General features: G+C 37.9%; 1 protein-coding gene and 1 pseudogene across 1 annotated transcript; both read left to right on the top strand.

The window, feature by feature from the left end:
• The first annotated feature begins 4,614 nt into the window (after positions 1-4,614).
• Positions 4,615-5,556, top strand: LOC102531418 (olfactory receptor 5G3-like). The gene has a single exon (XM_031691087.2). It carries the CDS (start codon positions 4,615-4,617, stop codon positions 5,554-5,556), a length of 942 nt encoding a protein of 313 aa, XP_031546947.1.
• Positions 5,557-9,115: 3,559 nt separating this feature from the next.
• On the top strand, positions 9,116-10,051 carry LOC102531175 (olfactory receptor 5G25-like; annotated as a pseudogene).
• Positions 10,052-18,809: the final 8,758 nt, after the last annotated feature.

Raw genomic sequence — 18,809 nt, 5'->3', positions numbered from 1 at the left:
GCAAATGAAGCCTGAATTAGGATCGACTGAGGTGAGAGAACTAGTATATCCAGTCTACTGTTAGTTGAAGAAAAAAAATCAGGTTGAAGATCGAGGTGTAGCTCTGATCGTTAAGAAAAAGATCAAAACCTGTATAATGATTAAAATGTACGTGTATCTGCAGGTGTAAGTGAGCACTGGGAAAGCTGTAAATGGTATATAATGACTGCCGACAATGGTTATTTCAGTGGAAATTGCATTGGAAGTAGGAAAAGAGAGCTTTTATTCAAACATATTTGAATTGTGGCTGGTCCTGCTTGGGCTCGATCAAGATGTACCATTTTCATCGTACGATAGCGTGCTGCTCTGCCTGTCTGACTTTATTACTGGAGGATCTGGCAGGACACAGCTTCTGATGGCTGGCTGGAAGCATCCTCCCATGATGCCCCTTGTGCAAATGTTCCCTCTTCTTCAGGGCCCAGAAACAGACCAGGACAGGAGCACTTCCTCAAGAGCCATAACTTTCTCTGTTGTAAATGGCATAGAATTGCTCTTAAGGCCCCAGGACCTGCATTTTTCTCCCCTGGAAGCTTGTATGCAGTAAAGCTCCAACCTGCTTCTTTTCCCAGTATACAGCTTTGACCACAAAGTCTGTTGGATCCTGTGGCCCACGTGGCAAGACTGCTTGTGGTGCATCTGGGTCCTGCCGCAGAGCTGTGGCTGCCCTGCATCCCACGCACCACCGGCAGCCTTCTCTGCCACTCGGTATACAGGCTGGAGAACTAGTCCCAGCAGCCCCCCAAACCGCAGGAAGGCTCCCAGAACACTCTGGTTCTTTCTTAATGAATTTTACTTTGGAGGAGGTGTTAGCATGTCCTTAACTCCTGGGCCTGTAAAAACTTCCCCAATGTGTCCAGTTCCTGAATCTCAGTAGGGTTTCTCTCCCACTCTCTGGAGCACATGTGTTTTATCAAGGCCTCCAATGTTGAAGCAACTGCTTGTGTAACCTGCTCTGTTAGTATGATGCTGTCAGTGTGGTGGATGCTAAGTATTGTATCCTCTGAGTGTAAGTGGATAGGGGACCAGATATCCACAGACTATGTTAAAAAGGGCAGGAGAGTTAACATAGAATTTTGGCAAAACTGCAAATGAATATTACTTCTCTCTTCTTCAGAGATACCAATTGTGTGTTAGATCTTCCCTTCTGCTTTATTAATCATTTTCTCTCTAAATATTTGGAAGTTGCAGTTTAAGTTTTATTTTTAAAATTTTCTAATGTCTTCCGTAATTGAAAGTAGTGTCTGTACTCCTGTGTTTTGTTACATGTGACTCACAATTTCGACATTGTTGCCTTTCCTGGGCTCAGCCGGCTTATTTCCTATCCCCAGATGTGATTTTGCTGTTTCTTTTGTCAACCATGCTCTTTCACAGAATGCCTGCTTTGATTTTTAAAAATGTAATAAAGAATTATTTTCCCATAATTATTTTTGTTAATAGAATACTTTGCCCTGTTAGTTTTTATATTCCTTTTAGGTAGATTTAACGAAGTGTCATTTGTTTGTTTGTTTGTTTGTTTCAATCTGTTTATGTTGTTTTCTCTTTGCTTTTAAGTAGTTTTTAAGAAGAATAACAGGTGAAAATGCTTTTCCCCTGACATCTTGATCCAAAATGCACAGAGAATAATTTTACCTGCTAAACATAAACCAATATTAATATCTAGTCCTATGTGTTTGTTTTCCACTGATTCAGCAAATTCATGCACGGCACCAAGTACTGGACAGACTTGAGAGAGATGCTCAATAGAGGTTAAAAATGGGCTGGCCATGAAGTGTTTTGGGGATTGACAGAATGAGTTATCAGCTCTTCTTGGTGGGATAAACAGGTTCTCACAGAAGCTGGGGACTGAGATAGTTCACCCTCTGTCATCAGACTCTGCATTTCTTCTTTCTCATGTGACCCTTCTCTCCCAAACAACCGCCTTCACTTAGTTTCTGCTTCCTTGCTTCTGTTCATCCCCTTGGCACTGCTCGGAATGCCTTTCCCCTTAACCTCAGTTTCTCTAAATTAAACTTATCTTATCAGAACAATTTCTTGTTGGACAATTTCCCCAAATATTCAAGATGACAGTGATCTTTCATACCTTATGAATTCAGTGACTTTTTAAATTTTTGCCTAGAGATAAGAAAATGCTACTTTGAACTGATTTTTTAAATATATATATATCTCTAGACATTGTCTCCTCAACTGTGGTAAATAGATCTCTTATCCTAAGTGACTAATGAGCACTGATTCTGTGCTGGGCACTTTTTTTTTTAATACTTTAAATTTATTACATCATTAATTCCTTGTAAAATCTTTGTGAGCTAGAAAGCATTTTTCTTGATTTAAGGGATTAAGAGAGTGAGGCACAGAGAATTTAAAAACTTGCTCAAAGTGACACAGCCAGTAAGTGATAAAATTTAGATTTACACCCAGGCAATGTGGCTCCAGAATCCAGGCAGGAATCTACTTCATCCCAGCTGGTGCTGAGTGCTCGATGCATCACCCTCCACTTACAGAAAAGAGAGCTCTCTTCTGGCAAATAGGATTCCAATGTGGGGAAAAACCCACATTGTTTTCTTAAGAATCTTCTCTTTGAAAAATATACAGTTTGGAAATAAGACATGGTCCAAATGCCACCGAGATCATGTAAATTTGTTAATTTTGTCCCTGTAGGTGAAAGCTCTTGAGGTTTTAGTTCCTTGGGGACCTGAATCTAAATATTGAAAACTCCAAAGAAAAAGTCCCTTACTCTGTGCAGCATGTGAATCACTGTGCAGATCAAAGAGTATCTCTTTACTCCAGGATGTTCAGGATGAGGGATTTGTCTTCTTCACCAAATACCTAGAAAACCATGCCTCTTAGAAAAGGCTGCCGTCATGAGGGAAGTTGAAAGTTCTGTCTTTATTTCTAGATAATGATTATTTCCCCTGAAGCACTTCAAGGAGCTCCATGAAGGGTATCCTTAAAGAAGTGAGTACATTGCATTTTGGATACTGTGAAGTTTTTGGAATATGGTGGAGAAACATTAGGATGAATTTGAATTTTGGGAATACAAGCCATCCCCCAGTCCTGGTTCTCTAAAGCGAGCAGACTGGCATTTTGTTCACATCCTTATGAGACTAAGCAACTGCTTTTTGTGACTTTCTCTGAACTGATTTTCTTGTTTATTTCTTTTTGACATTGAGATATTGCAATGCCTGTATGGAATTCTAGGGTTATAGATGTTAGCTATGAAAGTGGCATCCTCTTTGTTTTATGGAAGACTTAAATGACTCACATTCTAATTAATTACTTAATTACTTACTTAATTAATTGAAGTTGGATCAAAACCAGAAGCAGTCTGTTCAGCCCCCTACTTTCACACACTTTTACTGGCATATTTGGATGGACAAAAACACTCATGCATTATAGCTCCTAATCTAAGCCTAGAATTGTCTTTGTGACTGCTGAAAACATACTCCACATAGCATTAAGCATTAAGTAATCATGATACTGATAAATAATCATAAATCAAACAGATGCAGTCACCATTTTATTCATTTATTGAGCTCCATGTGTAATTACTAGATGATTCAAAGTAGTCATTGCTTCTGTTTTACTTAAAAAGGACATTATTGTAGTGATATTAAGCATTTTTTAAATCAGATTTTTTTTGTATATAAATTATCTACCTAGTGATCTTCTCTTAGGAATTTGAAACAGCTTGATTTTTTTTTCTTCCTTGACTGAATCAGAAAGTAACATATTTTGAATGTGTTCTCTGGGTAAAGCATTATGCATTTTACATATACGATTACTATAATCAATAATGCCTCACAGATTTCAGGATAAGTGCCCTAAAAAGTGGTTTATATGAAATATGGGCAATCACATAAAGTCATTTCATGTTATTTGGTGCACAGGATGCTTAGCTTTGTACACAATTTCCATGACAGGTTGCTGTCCAGCATTTGCCAGGTCACTTGATCTTACAGGCACAGCCCCCCCATCCCCTCTGTGGCATCACACCATTTTACATGAGTAACCTGTTTGTCATTTGTGTATATTGTCCTTTCCACAGCTTTTTACAGATGGGAGTAGGGAATGGACTGAAAAACACACCTGTGAATTGTGTCTTAATAATATTACAGTGGTATTGGTCATTTGGTGAGATCAAGAACTCCCCTGGTTAGTCTTTCCCAGATGTCATATGTTAGGATCTGAATATCTCATTGGTTTTACAGTATTCCCAGTAAGTCCTCCAGCTGTGTGTGTGTGTGTGTGTGTGGTTTTTTTAAACATACCATACAGTTAAGATGAACCTGGGGAGTAGTTCATGCACAAACTTATAACTTGAAGGAGTTTTAGGTAAAAGAGTTAGACTCTTGATGGGAGAGAGCAAACGTCAAGGGTGAATATCCAGGTAACATAGGATCTTTTCACAAATTGCCCTGACCTAGTATCTAGGAATATTATCTTCCATTTCAACATTATTTCAGTAATTGTCTATTACAGACCTGTATGAGATGCTCAGTTACTGGATTAAAATAATATTTGTAACTCTTAAAAATAGTTTTTTCAAAATAAATGTTTTTCTTAGATTACAGATAATCAATGGAAGATAAGAATCAGACAGCAGTGGCTGAATTCCTTTTCTTGCGCCTCACAGATCATCTCCACCTGCAGATTGTCTTCTTTGTCATTTTTCTCTTTGTCTATCTTGTCACCCTGGGGGGCAACTTGGGCATGATCACTCTCATATGGATCGATCCCAGACTCCACACGCCTATGTACTGTTTTCTCAGCCACTTGTCCTTTGTAGACACATCTTCCTCTTCTTCCGTTGCCCCCAAGATGCTGTGTGATATATTCACAGAGAGAAAAGGCATCACTTTCATGGGTTGTGCTGCACAGATATGGTTCTTTGGTCTTTCTATGGCAACTGAGTGTTTCCTCTTGGCTTCCATGGCATATGATTGGTATGTGGCCATCTGCAAGCCTTTGCTGTACACCCTCATTATGTCCCGGAGGGTCTGTGTGCAACTGGTTCTGGGCCCTTATGCTGTGGGTCTTCTAAGCACCATGACTCATACAGTTTTCACTTTTTGCTTACCCTTCTGTGGTCCAAATATCATCAATCACTTTTTCTGTGATATTTCACCACTGCTTTCCCTAGCGTGTGCAGACACCTGGATCAATAAGTTGGTGCTTTTCATCTTAGCGGGAGCCACGGGAGTTCTCAGTGGCCTGATCATCATGGTCTCCTATGTTTGCATCCTGGTGTCTGTGCTGAGGATCCAGACTGCTGATGGGAGGAGGAAAGCCTTCTCCACTTGTTCTTCTCACCTGGCAGTTGTCTCCATCCTATGTGTGACTCTTTTCTTCACTTATGTCCGACCTAGCTCAAGTTCCTCCCTAGATAGGAACAAAGTGATTTCTCTGTTCTATGCTGTGGTAACCCGCATGGTGAACCCCCTGATCTACAGCTTGAGGAACAAGGAGGTGAAAGATGCATTCAGTAGGAAGTTTGAAAGGAAAAAAAATTTACATAGATAAAAAGAATCCTAATTGTGTTACACCACTCATGTCAATTCAGTTACGTGTGTTCAAGGGAAGACAGTTCTGAGAATGGGACATTCCCCTTAGTTCCTGGCTCTGCTAGTCTCAAGGTCGTTCATGTACTAGACATGTTGTTTATATTCTTGTTCTTCAGTCTTCTCCTTGGCAAAATGATGGGGAATATAAAACATTTTACATACCGGTTGCAAGTAGAAATGTAAGAGCTGCCAGAAGAGGGTCTAGGAGAACATTTATATCTTCTTACATGTGAGAAGACGTTTTGTTCCAGCCTGGAAGAGCAAACATTGTAAGAAGAAGATCAACATAGTTCATCCATAAAGGTTTCGTAAGCCTTGATAAAAGCCGAACTATGGAAAGTGAGAGAACAGCTGTAGAGCAAGTGACTCACAATGAGTTAGTGTCCCAACAGGAAAGCGTTGGAACATATGTATACGTATGTATGAAACACAGTAGAGAAATAACCACCAAATGCATGGACAATGATGTAACTAAATGCAAATGGCCCAACGCATAAATATATATAAAACTTACTCAACTTTTCAGTTGCTTAAGTAAATGAAATGAAAATGCAATCTTGTTCTTTTTTTTCATCTGTCAGATTGGGGAACAGTCAACTGATTAAGTGCAATTCTGGGAAGGTCACCATTTGGGTATTCTACACTTAGTTGTAGTGGGTACATTTTCAGAAAGTAATTTGATGATTTCTATTAAAATGCACTTGATCTTTGACCTAGCTGTCTTACGTTCGAAATTCATGCTGTAGACATATAAATACCAGACACAAATGTCGCAGCATCATTTGTAGGGGGGATAAAAGGAAACAGTCTGATTTTGTATCATTAGGAGAAGGAAATCTTCTTCCTATGAATCATTGTGCAGCTAATTATAAAAAGAATGATTTAGGTATTTTTGCTTTTGTTTGAAAGAAACTCCCTGATACTATCGTAGGTGAATGGAAAAAAAAATCCCAAATCAAAGTAAAATCTGCCGAAATGATTACACTTAGTAAACATAATGTGGGGGCAGAGTCTACCTACTGTGTAGAATATATTGGTATGCGCATTATACAAGATGATGGAGAGAAGTGTGGAAGGCTACAGACCGAACTGTGAACACCGGTTACTTCAGTGGCATGGCCCATTGGAAGCAGGAGGGTGGGGTGGTGGTCCATCCTCATCCGGGTTGTTGAACTTGTTTTATAACAAATACATTTACCTTTTTAATGAAGGTTCACTTTTGAAAAGCTGCAATCTGTGTCAAAACTGAATGAATAAATTTATCAGTAGATAAATAAGTTGAGGAGGATGGGTTCAAGGCCTTCTTTGAAGGTTGCTGCTACATTCTAACATTCTCTGACTTCATGAAACTCTTCTGAACATTGGTGACTGAAATAATGGTCAAAACCGAAGTAAAATGGAGAGGTTCTCAGCCACTCTGTGCTTCAGTCTCTCACTTTTTCCCGCCAAAGATCTGCATTTTCCTCCACCCCCATAGTCTATAACTTCTATACATAGTGGTATGCTTTCTCTCTGCTAAAACCTCTGAAATGATAGCAGAATGCTAAAAATGACACAATGCAAGTGTGATGAAACTTGAAAGGTATAGTAAATATTACCTTAAATGTATCCATATAATACTAACATTGCTAACTGTCAGTCTTGTAAAATTTTCTAACACCATTTTACTAAGAATTGTTAAAACCTGGGCCAAAGTGTGACAAAGGGAAATGTATTTTTTTTCTATTTTCATCTGCAGAAGAGCAACAGTTTCTTTCCCCATCAAATTTTGCCTTAAAGTGCCTCTATTCTGGGTCTTCACTGTGCAACATGTCTCAAACCACAAGTCACCTTTTGAGATGGTCATTTCCTGGTATGATGCCCGAAGTGTTTTCTGTCTTTTTAATTGTTCCTTAAACATTTATGATTTAACATCCATTGAAAGGGGATTGGGAGAAGAACAGTAGGAAACAAGAGGTAGTTATAAATTTCCTCAATGGCTCTGGGTTCCTTCTCTAAATATATGCAAATATGTGCAAATATATGCAAAACCAACTGTCCTCTGAAGCTCTAGTTACTGCTGTTCTGATGCCCTAATGTTTTTTCTGTCTAAAATACTCTTTGTACTGTGGTTACATGGATAACTCTGCTTGTTTTTCATATACTGCTTAAGCGTGGTTCCATTCAGAGGATTAATTACCCTGTCAATACTGCAGCATCATATTCTTTTCCTTCAGACTTTATAAGTGTAACATGGTGCATATTAGGATTTTTTTTTTTGGTTTTGCTTTGTTTTTATTAGTGAGAAATGTTCCCAGCTGATTCTTCATATTAGGCATGATGGAAATTCACTTGGAGGTACATTTTTTTTGTTCATCTCATAGATCTGTAGGTGGTTCTCCATATTTTGGAATGAAAGGGTAGGTCCCAATATGAGGAGCAGAGAAATTCTATGTCAATTAAGGCCTCCACACACTAAAATCCCAATTTACAGTATTGGTGCCTCGGAGGAGGACGTCAATTTTAATGATATGGTTTCTCGAGTGGTTTTTTTTTTTTTTTTTTTTTTGCTTCTGTCTTCCTTCAGGATTTTTTCTTTATCTTTGATTTTATGTAGTTTGAAAATTTTATGCTTAGGTATAGTTGTTTGTTTGTTTTTGGCATTTATCCTCCTTGGATCTATGGTTTGGTGTCTAACATTAATTTGAGGAAATCCCAATCATTATTCTCCAAAACACCTACATTCCTCATATTGTTAGTATATACACTGATTAATCTCGTCAAACTCCATTGAAGTTTTTAGTCCATAAGAAGAGACCGGTTCTTAAATATGGAGTCAGTGTTGCAACCAGTGGAGTATTATCAGAAGCTGGGAAAGAAAAATAATATCTTAAGGATGAAAAGGACACACCAGGAGGTGTTTTGGAGAAGATGTCACAGAGTAGACACTGCTGTGGACTTTGAATTCTGTTCAAAACCCAGCTTCTTTTGTCTGAGCTTGCACGCCTTCTTAGACTTCAGAAGTTATCCTTTAGATAAAACACTATTTTTCTAGAATCTAAAGGAATTGGCAAGGAAGATACATTCTTAACACCCGTCACCTAGAGTGAGAGTGAGAGCTATCAGCCTGAATTCATCAAATTCACATAATACCTTATCTATGAAATGTGTCTTAAAATATCCTCCTTTCAAAAGCAGGGCTTTTTAGAAATGTAATCTGGCACCGTTACAGGACTTGTCTTGGATAATCTCCAAAGGGAAATTCTACACCTAAAAAATCTGATTCCCTTCAAAAATTCTGTTTTGATCAAGAAGAAATTGAAAAGCCAGTGAGGTTCAGCGACTTGCTCAGTATCACACAGATAGTAGGCAGTTACGATGACCACCAAGAGGTCGGAAGCAGGTGTGTCATCTGTCGGTCTACTGTACGAAATGTAAAAATATAGAAGCTGTATTCATTTTTAAAAAGAAGAAGCCCAATTAGGAATTGATTCAAAAGAAAAATCTTTCTCTTTCTCATTAAAGATTAGATCAGAGAAATGGATAATGGAAATCACACTTTGGTGACTGAGTTTGTTTTCGTGGGCTTAACAAATCGCTTCCAGCACCAGCTTCTTCTTTTTGTGATATTTCTCTTGGTTTATCTTGTCACTCTTCTGGGAAGTGTGGGGATAATGACTCTCATTTGGATGGATTCTCGACTCCTCACCCTGATGTACTTATTTCTCAACCACTTATCCTTTGTAGATGTCTGCTCCTCTGCTGTCATTGGTCCCAAAATGTTGACTGACATCCTTGTGGAGAAAAAATTCATCTCTTTCTTTCGTTGTGTTGCCCAGATCTGGCTTTTTGGTCCATTTGTAGAGACTGAGTGTTTCCTTCTGGCTTCCGTGGCATATGAGCAGTATATGGCCATCTGTAAGCCCTTGTTGTGCACACTCATGTGTGTCTGTGTGCAGCTGGTGGTAGGGCCTTATACTGCCATAGGTCTTAAAAGCACCATGATCCACATAACTTTCACCTTTCACCTGCCTTGCTGTGGTCCAAATATCATCAGTCACTTCTTCTGTGACCTTCCTGTTCTCTCCCTGGCATGTGCAGACACACAGGTCAATAAATGTTTACTTTTCATCTTGGCTGGAGCTCTAGGAGTACTCAATGGTGTGATCATCTTGGTCTCCTATGTTTACATTGTCATCGCCATCCTGAGGATCTGTTCTGCTAATGGGAGGTGGAAAGCCTTTTCCACCTGCTCTTCACACCTGACACCTGTCTCCATCCTTTAGGGGACACTCTTCTTTATCTGTGTATGTTGGAGTTCTAGTTTCTCCCTGAATATTGATAAAGTGGTTTCTGCGTTCTACACAGCTGTGATTCCCGTGTTAAACCCACTTACCTACAGCCTAAGAAACAAAGAAATCAAGGATTCATTCAGAAGGACATTTGAAAGGAAGAAATTTCTTTTGAGTAAGTGAACAATGACATCATTTGTATTATAGATTAAGAAGGTAAATAAATTAGAACATCACTTGTACTAGAGATTGAGAGCTAATATATATGTACAATGGAAAAACTGCAAATTTTCTGTTGAGATTCACTCTTTATTACTCTGTGTCATTGATAAGTCACACAATGTCTTTAGGTTACAATTTTCTCATTTTGTTTTTCTCATTTCTTATTCAGCAGAAATGAATTTTAGAACTTTAAACTCAGATGAGTAGATTACTGAATCTCAAGACTTTAAAAAAGTGTTGTTACTCACATACGCAAAAAAATTTATGACTAGGATATGAGAGGTTCTATGTTAAATCCTGAATAAATGTTATCATCATAACCAGCGACTTAAAAATACTTCTGTTTTGCTTATAATATGTTGAGAACTCATTGTCTGTGATCTTGGCCTTGACTCATTAAATGCAAACTGTTAAAAAGTATACTATGGTCAAAAGGTAAAAACTTCCACTTACAGGATAAATATATCTAGGGCTGTAACATACAGTGGTGACTATAGTTAACAATACTGCATTGTATATTTGCAAGTTGCTGGGAGAGTAGATCTTAATAGTTCTCATCACAAGAAATAAAATTTATAACTCTGTTAGGGAATTGATAAATTTATTAGGGTAATCATTTTGCAATATATAAAAATACTGAATCATCATGTCATACACCTTGGGCTAACACAATATTGTATGTCAATTGTATATCAATAAAACTGAAAAAAAGTGAATTATTCAGGAATTATGCAGCCATAGCACTGTCTACTACTACTTGCATGCTTGAAGTAGGTGTTTTACCAAGGCATTATACGTCCCCTGAACTGTTTGCTCATAATAATAACTTGCTGGGGTTTTGCCATGATTTGTGCATGTGAAGTGTAGAATGCATTCCAGTTCTTTAATAAAGTGTTACTTACTGTTATTATTTATTGATTTTCATGTCATAGGCAGGATATTAATTCTATTTTTACAGACAATGAGCCAAACAGCCATGAAGAATCAATGGATTGCCCATGACCTCATAGTTTGGTCTCACATTTTAATTTTTTTGACATACAATATTCTTTCAACCATATTCTGTGTTTTATTTCCTGGAACATAGTAACACATCCAAGAAATGAGGGGGATAAACCATGTTTTTGTACCATTGTAAGTTAAGACTCAGTGAGATTCACACTGTCATCTCTGAAGGCTTCCTTTAAAAGACATTTAATTTTAATTCAATAACTTTGAAGGCTATAATAGTCTGTAATGTCATAGAGTCTCTTGGTTTTTTTTTAAAAGTTACTTTTGTTTTTATTTATTTTTTTGGAAGAGGGGATAATCAGGTTTATTTATTTATTTTAATGGAGGGACTGCGGATTGAGCCTGGGACTTCCTGCATGCTAATGCTAAGTGCAGTACTCTACCACTGAGCTCCATCCTCCCGCGCGTTTCTTGTTCTGCTTTTTCTTTTCTCTGTTTCTGTTTGTTTGCTTGTTTGTTTAATTTTGATAGAGGTACTGGAGGTTGCACCCAGGACCTTATGCATGCTAAGCACGTGCTTCACCACCGAGCTGTACCCCTGCCCCCCATTTTGCTTATTTTTCACCATGCTTTCTGCCAGTCTCGATGTCTCTGTTGGGTGATGACTTGGGTCAAATGATATTCAGTTAAGAAGAAACGGGAATCAAAGAATGCTGCAGTCAGTGAGTAATGTAACCGATTTTACATATGTCTCATGTGCCTGACACTTTTTTGGGTGTTACTCATATTAAGAAGAAAAGTCCTCATGGAAATTACAGGCTTGTGGAGTAGAAAGTCAAGTAAACAAGCAAAGAGATTTAAAAAATGATTACACATCTATGTTGATTTCTATGACAAAAAATAATTGAGGAACCAAGATAGAGTGTAAAGAAGTATATTTTAGCAAGAGTAGTAAGGAAAAGCCTCTTTGAAGAAGGCATGGATTGGGAAGGATAAAGGAATTCTATTTATGATATGGTTTTCCTTGGAGTTCGATGCCACTATTTGAATCATAAAAGGGGAAAGTACCCTGAAAAATATTAACAGGACCTCTGCGTGTTCTAGGATGGAGGGCAATGTTGGGAAACTGATTTATTCTTATCCTCAGAGTAATTTTCTCATTCCTTTTTATGAGGCAGGTGTTTGGGGGATGGAAATTTGAAAGTAGGAGGTTATTATGTTATGTCCATTGGTAGAGGGGATTTACTATGAGCTATATGAAAGCTAATAAAAATAATTACTTTTGAGAAGAGATTAAAATACTTGTTACCTTTTTTACCAGGTGACTCTTTGCTGCATAAATTAAGATTTTGTAGGCACATTGTGCTGGATTAATTGTGGTCTATTATTTCCTAGTCATTCCAAGCTTCAAGCACCATGAGAACAAAATAAAACAAAAAGCTGGACAGCTATCTTGGTAGCCTTAAGCAGTGCATTCTGATTCAGTCTGATTCCTTTTCTTTATTTGTTTGTAAATCACTGCTGGGACACACTGCCCTACATGGCTGGTGCACCATCTAGAGGCTTCCTCTGTGGGATTTCTTCAGTCGTATTTGGGGTCTTACCTGGCCTTTGCATTTTCTGTTTCCTCCACCTGGAGCAGTGCTTCATTTCACATCTCACCTCACTAAGTCTCTGCTCGAATCCTCACATCACATCATCCAAGAGGCCATCTGGACCTCTTTACCTGGAATAATTCTCTCCTCCTCCCATTTCTCAGCCACTTACCTTTTTAAATTTATTATACTTTGGAGTACTTAAAAACACCCAAATTTTATTTATTTACTTGCTTACTTATTGTGTGTTCCTCCCCACTGGAGTCATGAGAGAGGGTTGTTTCATGTTCATTACTTTGTACTTGACTCCACTGTCTGGCACATAATAGGTGCTCAATGTGTATTTGTTGATTGAACAATAAATATGTGTTCAATAATATATTATTTATTTCATGGGCATTTTAGTTTGATGGGCATAGGTTCAGTTATCAACTGTGGCTATGATTCCTTGGATGAAAGGCTTATCTGCACAAAATGGAAAAAAAGGAACAGTATGAATAACTACACACACACACATAAATATATGTATGACTTTACATGGAGTCTGGTATGCAATAGATGACAAAAAACGATAACTTTTAAGGAGTGAATTGATTTTTTCCTTTATGATTTTATCCCATTTATCACTATAAGGCAGTTCTAGTGATATGACTTTTTTTTTTTTTGGTAAAGCATCATATTTTGCACTTTTTCCCCCTGTGATATTCAGTTGTTTCTTGCTACAGAGGCCGATTTACTCTACTTATGTTTACAATAGTGCCCTGATTTCCTTTTGGAGATTTATTTCTCACTTACAGATTTCAGTCTTAGAAGGACTTTAACCAAGTTCCCTTGCTTTCCCACTGCAAGGTGCAGTCAAATGACCTAAGCGTGAACCATTTCTTCTTGAATGTTAAGTTGTAAGGAGAATGACACAGGGACAGAAAGGTGATTGGATCACATTCATCTTAGCCAAGGGCCCTTGAGTCAACAGGCCGTCTGTGCTACAAAGACACCCAGAACTGTCCTGGTTCTTGTCTAGTTTTCAGTCTGTTTTCTCACCTTCCCATTGGTGCTGTGAGCTGCTTGATATACTTCAGACGAATTTCCTATTTCTGTAGCTTGCAAATGAGGAACTTGGATATAGTGTCCAATTTTTTTTTTTGCCTACAAAAGTATTCAATATTCATTGTTTTTTTCTTTAATAAAACTAAGCTGAAAATGGATTATTTAGCATACCCCAGGAGAGTGAACTAGGTTAGACTGGGATTTTACTTCTATTTAAAACTTTCTATTTAGTTGGGCATCTTAGTCATTCTTAAGTGATTCTGTTTTGATAATCAGCACAGTTCCATTTGTTGAATAATCCTGGTAATAACTGCCATTGATTGAACTTCCACGGTGTAACAGGACATAAGTTATGTGCTTTCCAGTCTCATTATCTGTAGCCTTTATACTGTTATATGCATGCACACAAGTAAAATATTACTATTTCCATTTTAAAGATGAATATACTCTTGTAGTCATTTTCTATTGCTGTATTACAGATTAAATAGAAACTAGTAACTTAAAACCACACAAAACTAATAGCTTGCAGTTTCCATGGGTCAGGAGTCTGGGTCCAGCATGGCCTGATTCTCTGCTCAGGATCTAACAGGGCTGAAATCAACATGTCAGTGGTTCTTGGCTCCTTCCCAGGGGCTCTGAGGAAGACCCCATTCCCAAGCTCATTTGTGTGTTTGACAAAACTATGTTCCTTGTGGTTGTAAGACTGTTGTGCCTGTTCCTTGCTGGCTGCCTGCATTTGTTCGTATGTGGTCCCTCCGTCCTCTGAACAGCAGTAACACATGTAGTGCCTCCCATTCTCTGAACCTCTGTGACTCTTCGGCTCTCAGCTAGAGAAAGCTCTGGACCCACCCAGGTAATCCAGGGTAATCTTCCTCTTTTAAGGTTAACTGTGCCATATACTGTAACAGAATCACATTGAGTGCTATTTCATCAGATTCGCAGATTCCAGGGATTAAGACAAAGATTAGGCACCAGAAATTAGCACAACATTGTAAACTGACTATACTTCAATTAAAAAAAGACAAAGATTAGGGATCCTTGCAGGACCATTTTAGAAATTCTGCCAGTCACACTGATACAGGCAGAATAAGTAACTCTCTTAAAGAAAAGTAATCAGTAAGAGGAAGAGTTGACGTTTGAGCTTATCCTTGCTAATGTGTGATGTGTGTGTTTGTGTGTGTGTTTTTCTTTCCTGGACCTGTAGTTTTGATTTTTTTTTCTGTTTTCTTTCATGCTAATGTAATTTTTAAAGCTCGTATTAATACAGAATATTTATTCTTTGATAAAATGCTATTATATCTTTGCTGAGGATCAACTGTACCATAGATACTGCACTAAATGTTTCATTAAAAGCTCATTTAATATTTTAGCTCCCACCTGATATGAGTCATTAGATCCATTTTGTAGCTGGGGAGACTGAGGACTCAGGGAACTTTAGCCCCATGCCTCAGATCAGGCATCTAATAATGGAAGAAGTGGTGTGTGACCCCACTCTGAGTTCTCCAAAGCCCAGGCCTTTGATGTAGCCAGTATAAGGCCATTCAGCAGTGACAGGATATCATTCTTTTTCTTCCCCTAGAATTTCTCTGGATTCACATATGTTTATTCTTCCAAACAAAAATGAGGACAAATGTTTTAGAAAGTTACTATTTAATAAAATTCAGATAAGATTTTGTAAAATTACGTGATTAAAAAAGAGTTTGGTGTAAAGCTGTCAAAGATAATCACTTCTGCTTTACTGTGCAGTGTACTTTGGGAAGACAGTATTTGATTTTAAAAAATGATGTTGGATCCACTGGATGTCTGCATGGAAAACAAGTGGAATTTACCCCCATCTCACAGTACACACTAAGATCATCTCCAGATGATTTGGAGATCAAGATGTGAAAGGCAAGGAATTAAAGCATCCAGAAGATAATATTGGAGAATATCTCTGTTACATGTGGTTGAGAATTAAAAAAATAATAAGCTACAAAAATACTAAACATGAAAGATAATATTGATTCTCTGAATCACATTAAAATTGAGAACTTAAGCTTACCCTGAAGAGCATAAACATGTAAACCACCACAAGGGAAATGTATTTACAATGCATATAGTTGATATACCTGGAATATATGAATAACTACGAACTTTTAAAAAAGACAGACAAATCCAGTCAAAAAATGTGGGCAAGACACTTAAACAGGCAGTTCATAAAAGTGGTTAGGTAAATGTCGTATAAATGTTGCAGTAGGTTGCTCAGTCTCCCTAGAAATCAGGGAAATGATGGTTAAAGGCACAATGAGATACCACTCCACACTCACCGAGATGGCTAAAATGACGAATACTGACTCTCATGCGCTACTACTGGGAGTGTAAATAATGGGTTTTGGAAAACTTCTTGAATTATCAGTCAGTATGAATATATATGTGCCCTATAACAAGGAAATTTTACTATCAGGTATCTTCCCAAGAGATATGTGTGCTCATGAACAGCAAAGGACATGTTCACTGGATGATCTTTGGAGAAAAATTCCCAAAAGGTAAAAGCTGGGAGCAACTCAAATGCCCAGCCACACAGGAATGGATAAATCATTTGTGAAATATCAACATATCAGAATACTAATAGCAATGCAGTATACGAACTAGAGATTTATTCAACCAGGGGTGAATTTCACAGACATGATGTGGATGGTGGAGATGGTGCGTTTCTTGACGTAGGTGGTGGTTACATGCTTGTGTTCACTTTGTAGTAATCACTGAGCAGTACACTTAAGATTTGTACATTTTTCTCTCTGTTATTCATCAGTAGAAGCTTAAAAATGTAGCATCAGGCTTGCCTTTGTCAGTGAAACCTCTTTCAATTTCTCAGGAAAAAAACCTGTATGAATACGATAGAAATTCTTCACACATTCTGATTCTCAGTGATTTTCCTGTCCGTGTTGGGAAAAAGATAAACAATTATAATGTTAAATAAGGTATCCTTGTGGTGGATCCTCTATTATAATGTGCTTTAGTTGAGCAGTTCCAGAAATTTTGTGGTACTTCTTGTGGGGGAAATGCAGACATTATTACATCATTGCACTAAAGTTTACATTTTAAATAGTTTAAGAAGGAGGTAAGAAATAAAGCGTTTATCTAAACAAAGACAGTGATCCCAGTGGATTTTTAAAAGTGTTTAAAGGAAGCAAGAACATTTTAATTTACATCCTTCTTAACAATGAAATCCCCAAGGTATGACATACTTTAGGGACACAAATTCTCCCAGGGCAAAAAAATGATGTAACTACTTCTAGAAACTTTAAACCACGAGAAGAAGATTATTTGTTTCCGAGTGGAATCATACTAGTTCCTTGGGAAGAAAACTAAGAATAAAACCAAGTGACCCTAGATAGTCTGACTTCTCTGTGCAGAGGCACCGGGGTGGGGCGGGGGGTGGGGCGAGGGGAGGTGGAAAGATGAAATGCACGCTGAAAAATAATGCAATTTGTACTCCATTTTAATTTTAATTCTAAAGAAGAAAAGAATTTGTTGAAATGTAAGTTTCGGTTTTTTTTATTATTATTATCGTTTCTGCTTCTCTGTTTATCTTCAAGAAGTTCAAAATGAGTTAAATAGATTGATGGGAAAATAAAAATTTCTGACATTTAAAATATGTTCATTTGGTACATAGACATGTATCTGGTTAGAATGTTGCACCCAGTCTAGGAAGAAGTAATGTGAAATCCTGTAAAATGCACATGAGGTTATAGTCAAGTGAAATCCCTCTTAAGGACCCAGTGACTGTGCCCTGAATCAGAGAGAGGCTGGGCACAGCTCCCCCCACCCCCAAACCCCGAGGTGTGGTGCCATCTGGATGCAATATTGCACTGGGTTATGGGCATCACGCTCAAAGCACAGAATGGGAAGGTTAATGGCAAAACTATCAACAAGAGCACAGTTTGCAGATGTTTGAGAGCCCCTATGCTTGAGTAACCTTGGACTCTATTTTTCTGAGACATCATTGCTTTCTTTGTAATCAACAGACCCTTCAGCATTAAATCTGCACTTAGACAGTGACTGATGATTCCGTATCCCACAAAGAACATGCAGAACTGGGTTGGGACGTTGGGAGGTCTAAGATTCCCTCTTGGGAGAGTGACGTTGAAAGGACAGACTCTGTATTCAGCCAGGGCAGTGTCTTAATCTCAGATCCTCGCTCTCAGACTTTAGGCTCCACCTTCTGCACTTATAACCTCTACTGCCTGCTCTGTAAAATGGGGATAACAAAGTGTTTCTTATCCAGGTTTGGGTGGAAATCAAATGGGCTGAAGTTGGCAACGCACTTGGGGCAGAGTCTAGTAAGACATGAATATTCTATAAATGCTTGTTCCTTGTTGCATACTCATGCAGCCTCAATTGTGTTGTGGCATGAAGCCAGCCATGGGCTTTAGCACAGCACGCTGGTAAGCGATGGTGTATTGGCCACCGTCTGTGTGGTCTTGGCTCAGATATCTTGGGAACTCAGTTTTCTTATTTGTAAAGGGTGAATTTGGAGTTCTCTCAGCTTGTTAGAATTGTAGAAATCAAGAACTCCAGATGCATAACTTGCAATTATTTCTCACTTTCTACCTCCTAGGCTTCACACATTTCTCATCCCAAATTGATTGTAGCTGTTTTCTTTTCTTCTCTCTCTCTTTAAAATTGATGGAATACCTTGTGGGCTTGTTTTAGATTACTACACTTTTTGGTTTTGTTTTAGATTATTTTAAAATATAAAGGTAATGCGTGTATGCTTTCTCCTTGTACCAAAATCTTGTATCAAATTTGCATGCACATGGAGTTACCTTTGATTACCCATCACATACCAGTTCATAGCCCCTCTGTTCTCAGAGATGATGATTGCAAATTTGGTGTATATCCTTACAGACTTTTTTTGTTTTATTCTACTTACACACATTTAAATAATTATAATTAATGGAAATATTAAGGTTTAAAACTTGTTCCTAAAAGCATACTGCAGAGATCATTCTGTACCTTGCTTCTCCTTCACATATCTTGGAAAAATAACCATGTTTGTATATACAGAATTACCTAATTTTAAACTTCTGCACAGTATTCCATAGAATGACTGTACCAAGGTTTATTTTGCTGTTGCTCTTGTG

The sequence above is a fragment of the Vicugna pacos genome, chromosome 10 (genome assembly GCF_048564905.1).
Source record: "Vicugna pacos chromosome 10, VicPac4, whole genome shotgun sequence".
NCBI lineage: Eukaryota > Metazoa > Chordata > Mammalia > Artiodactyla > Camelidae > Vicugna > Vicugna pacos.
The sequence above is the reverse complement of the archived record's forward strand: the minus strand, read 5'-3'. Positions and strand labels throughout refer to the sequence as shown.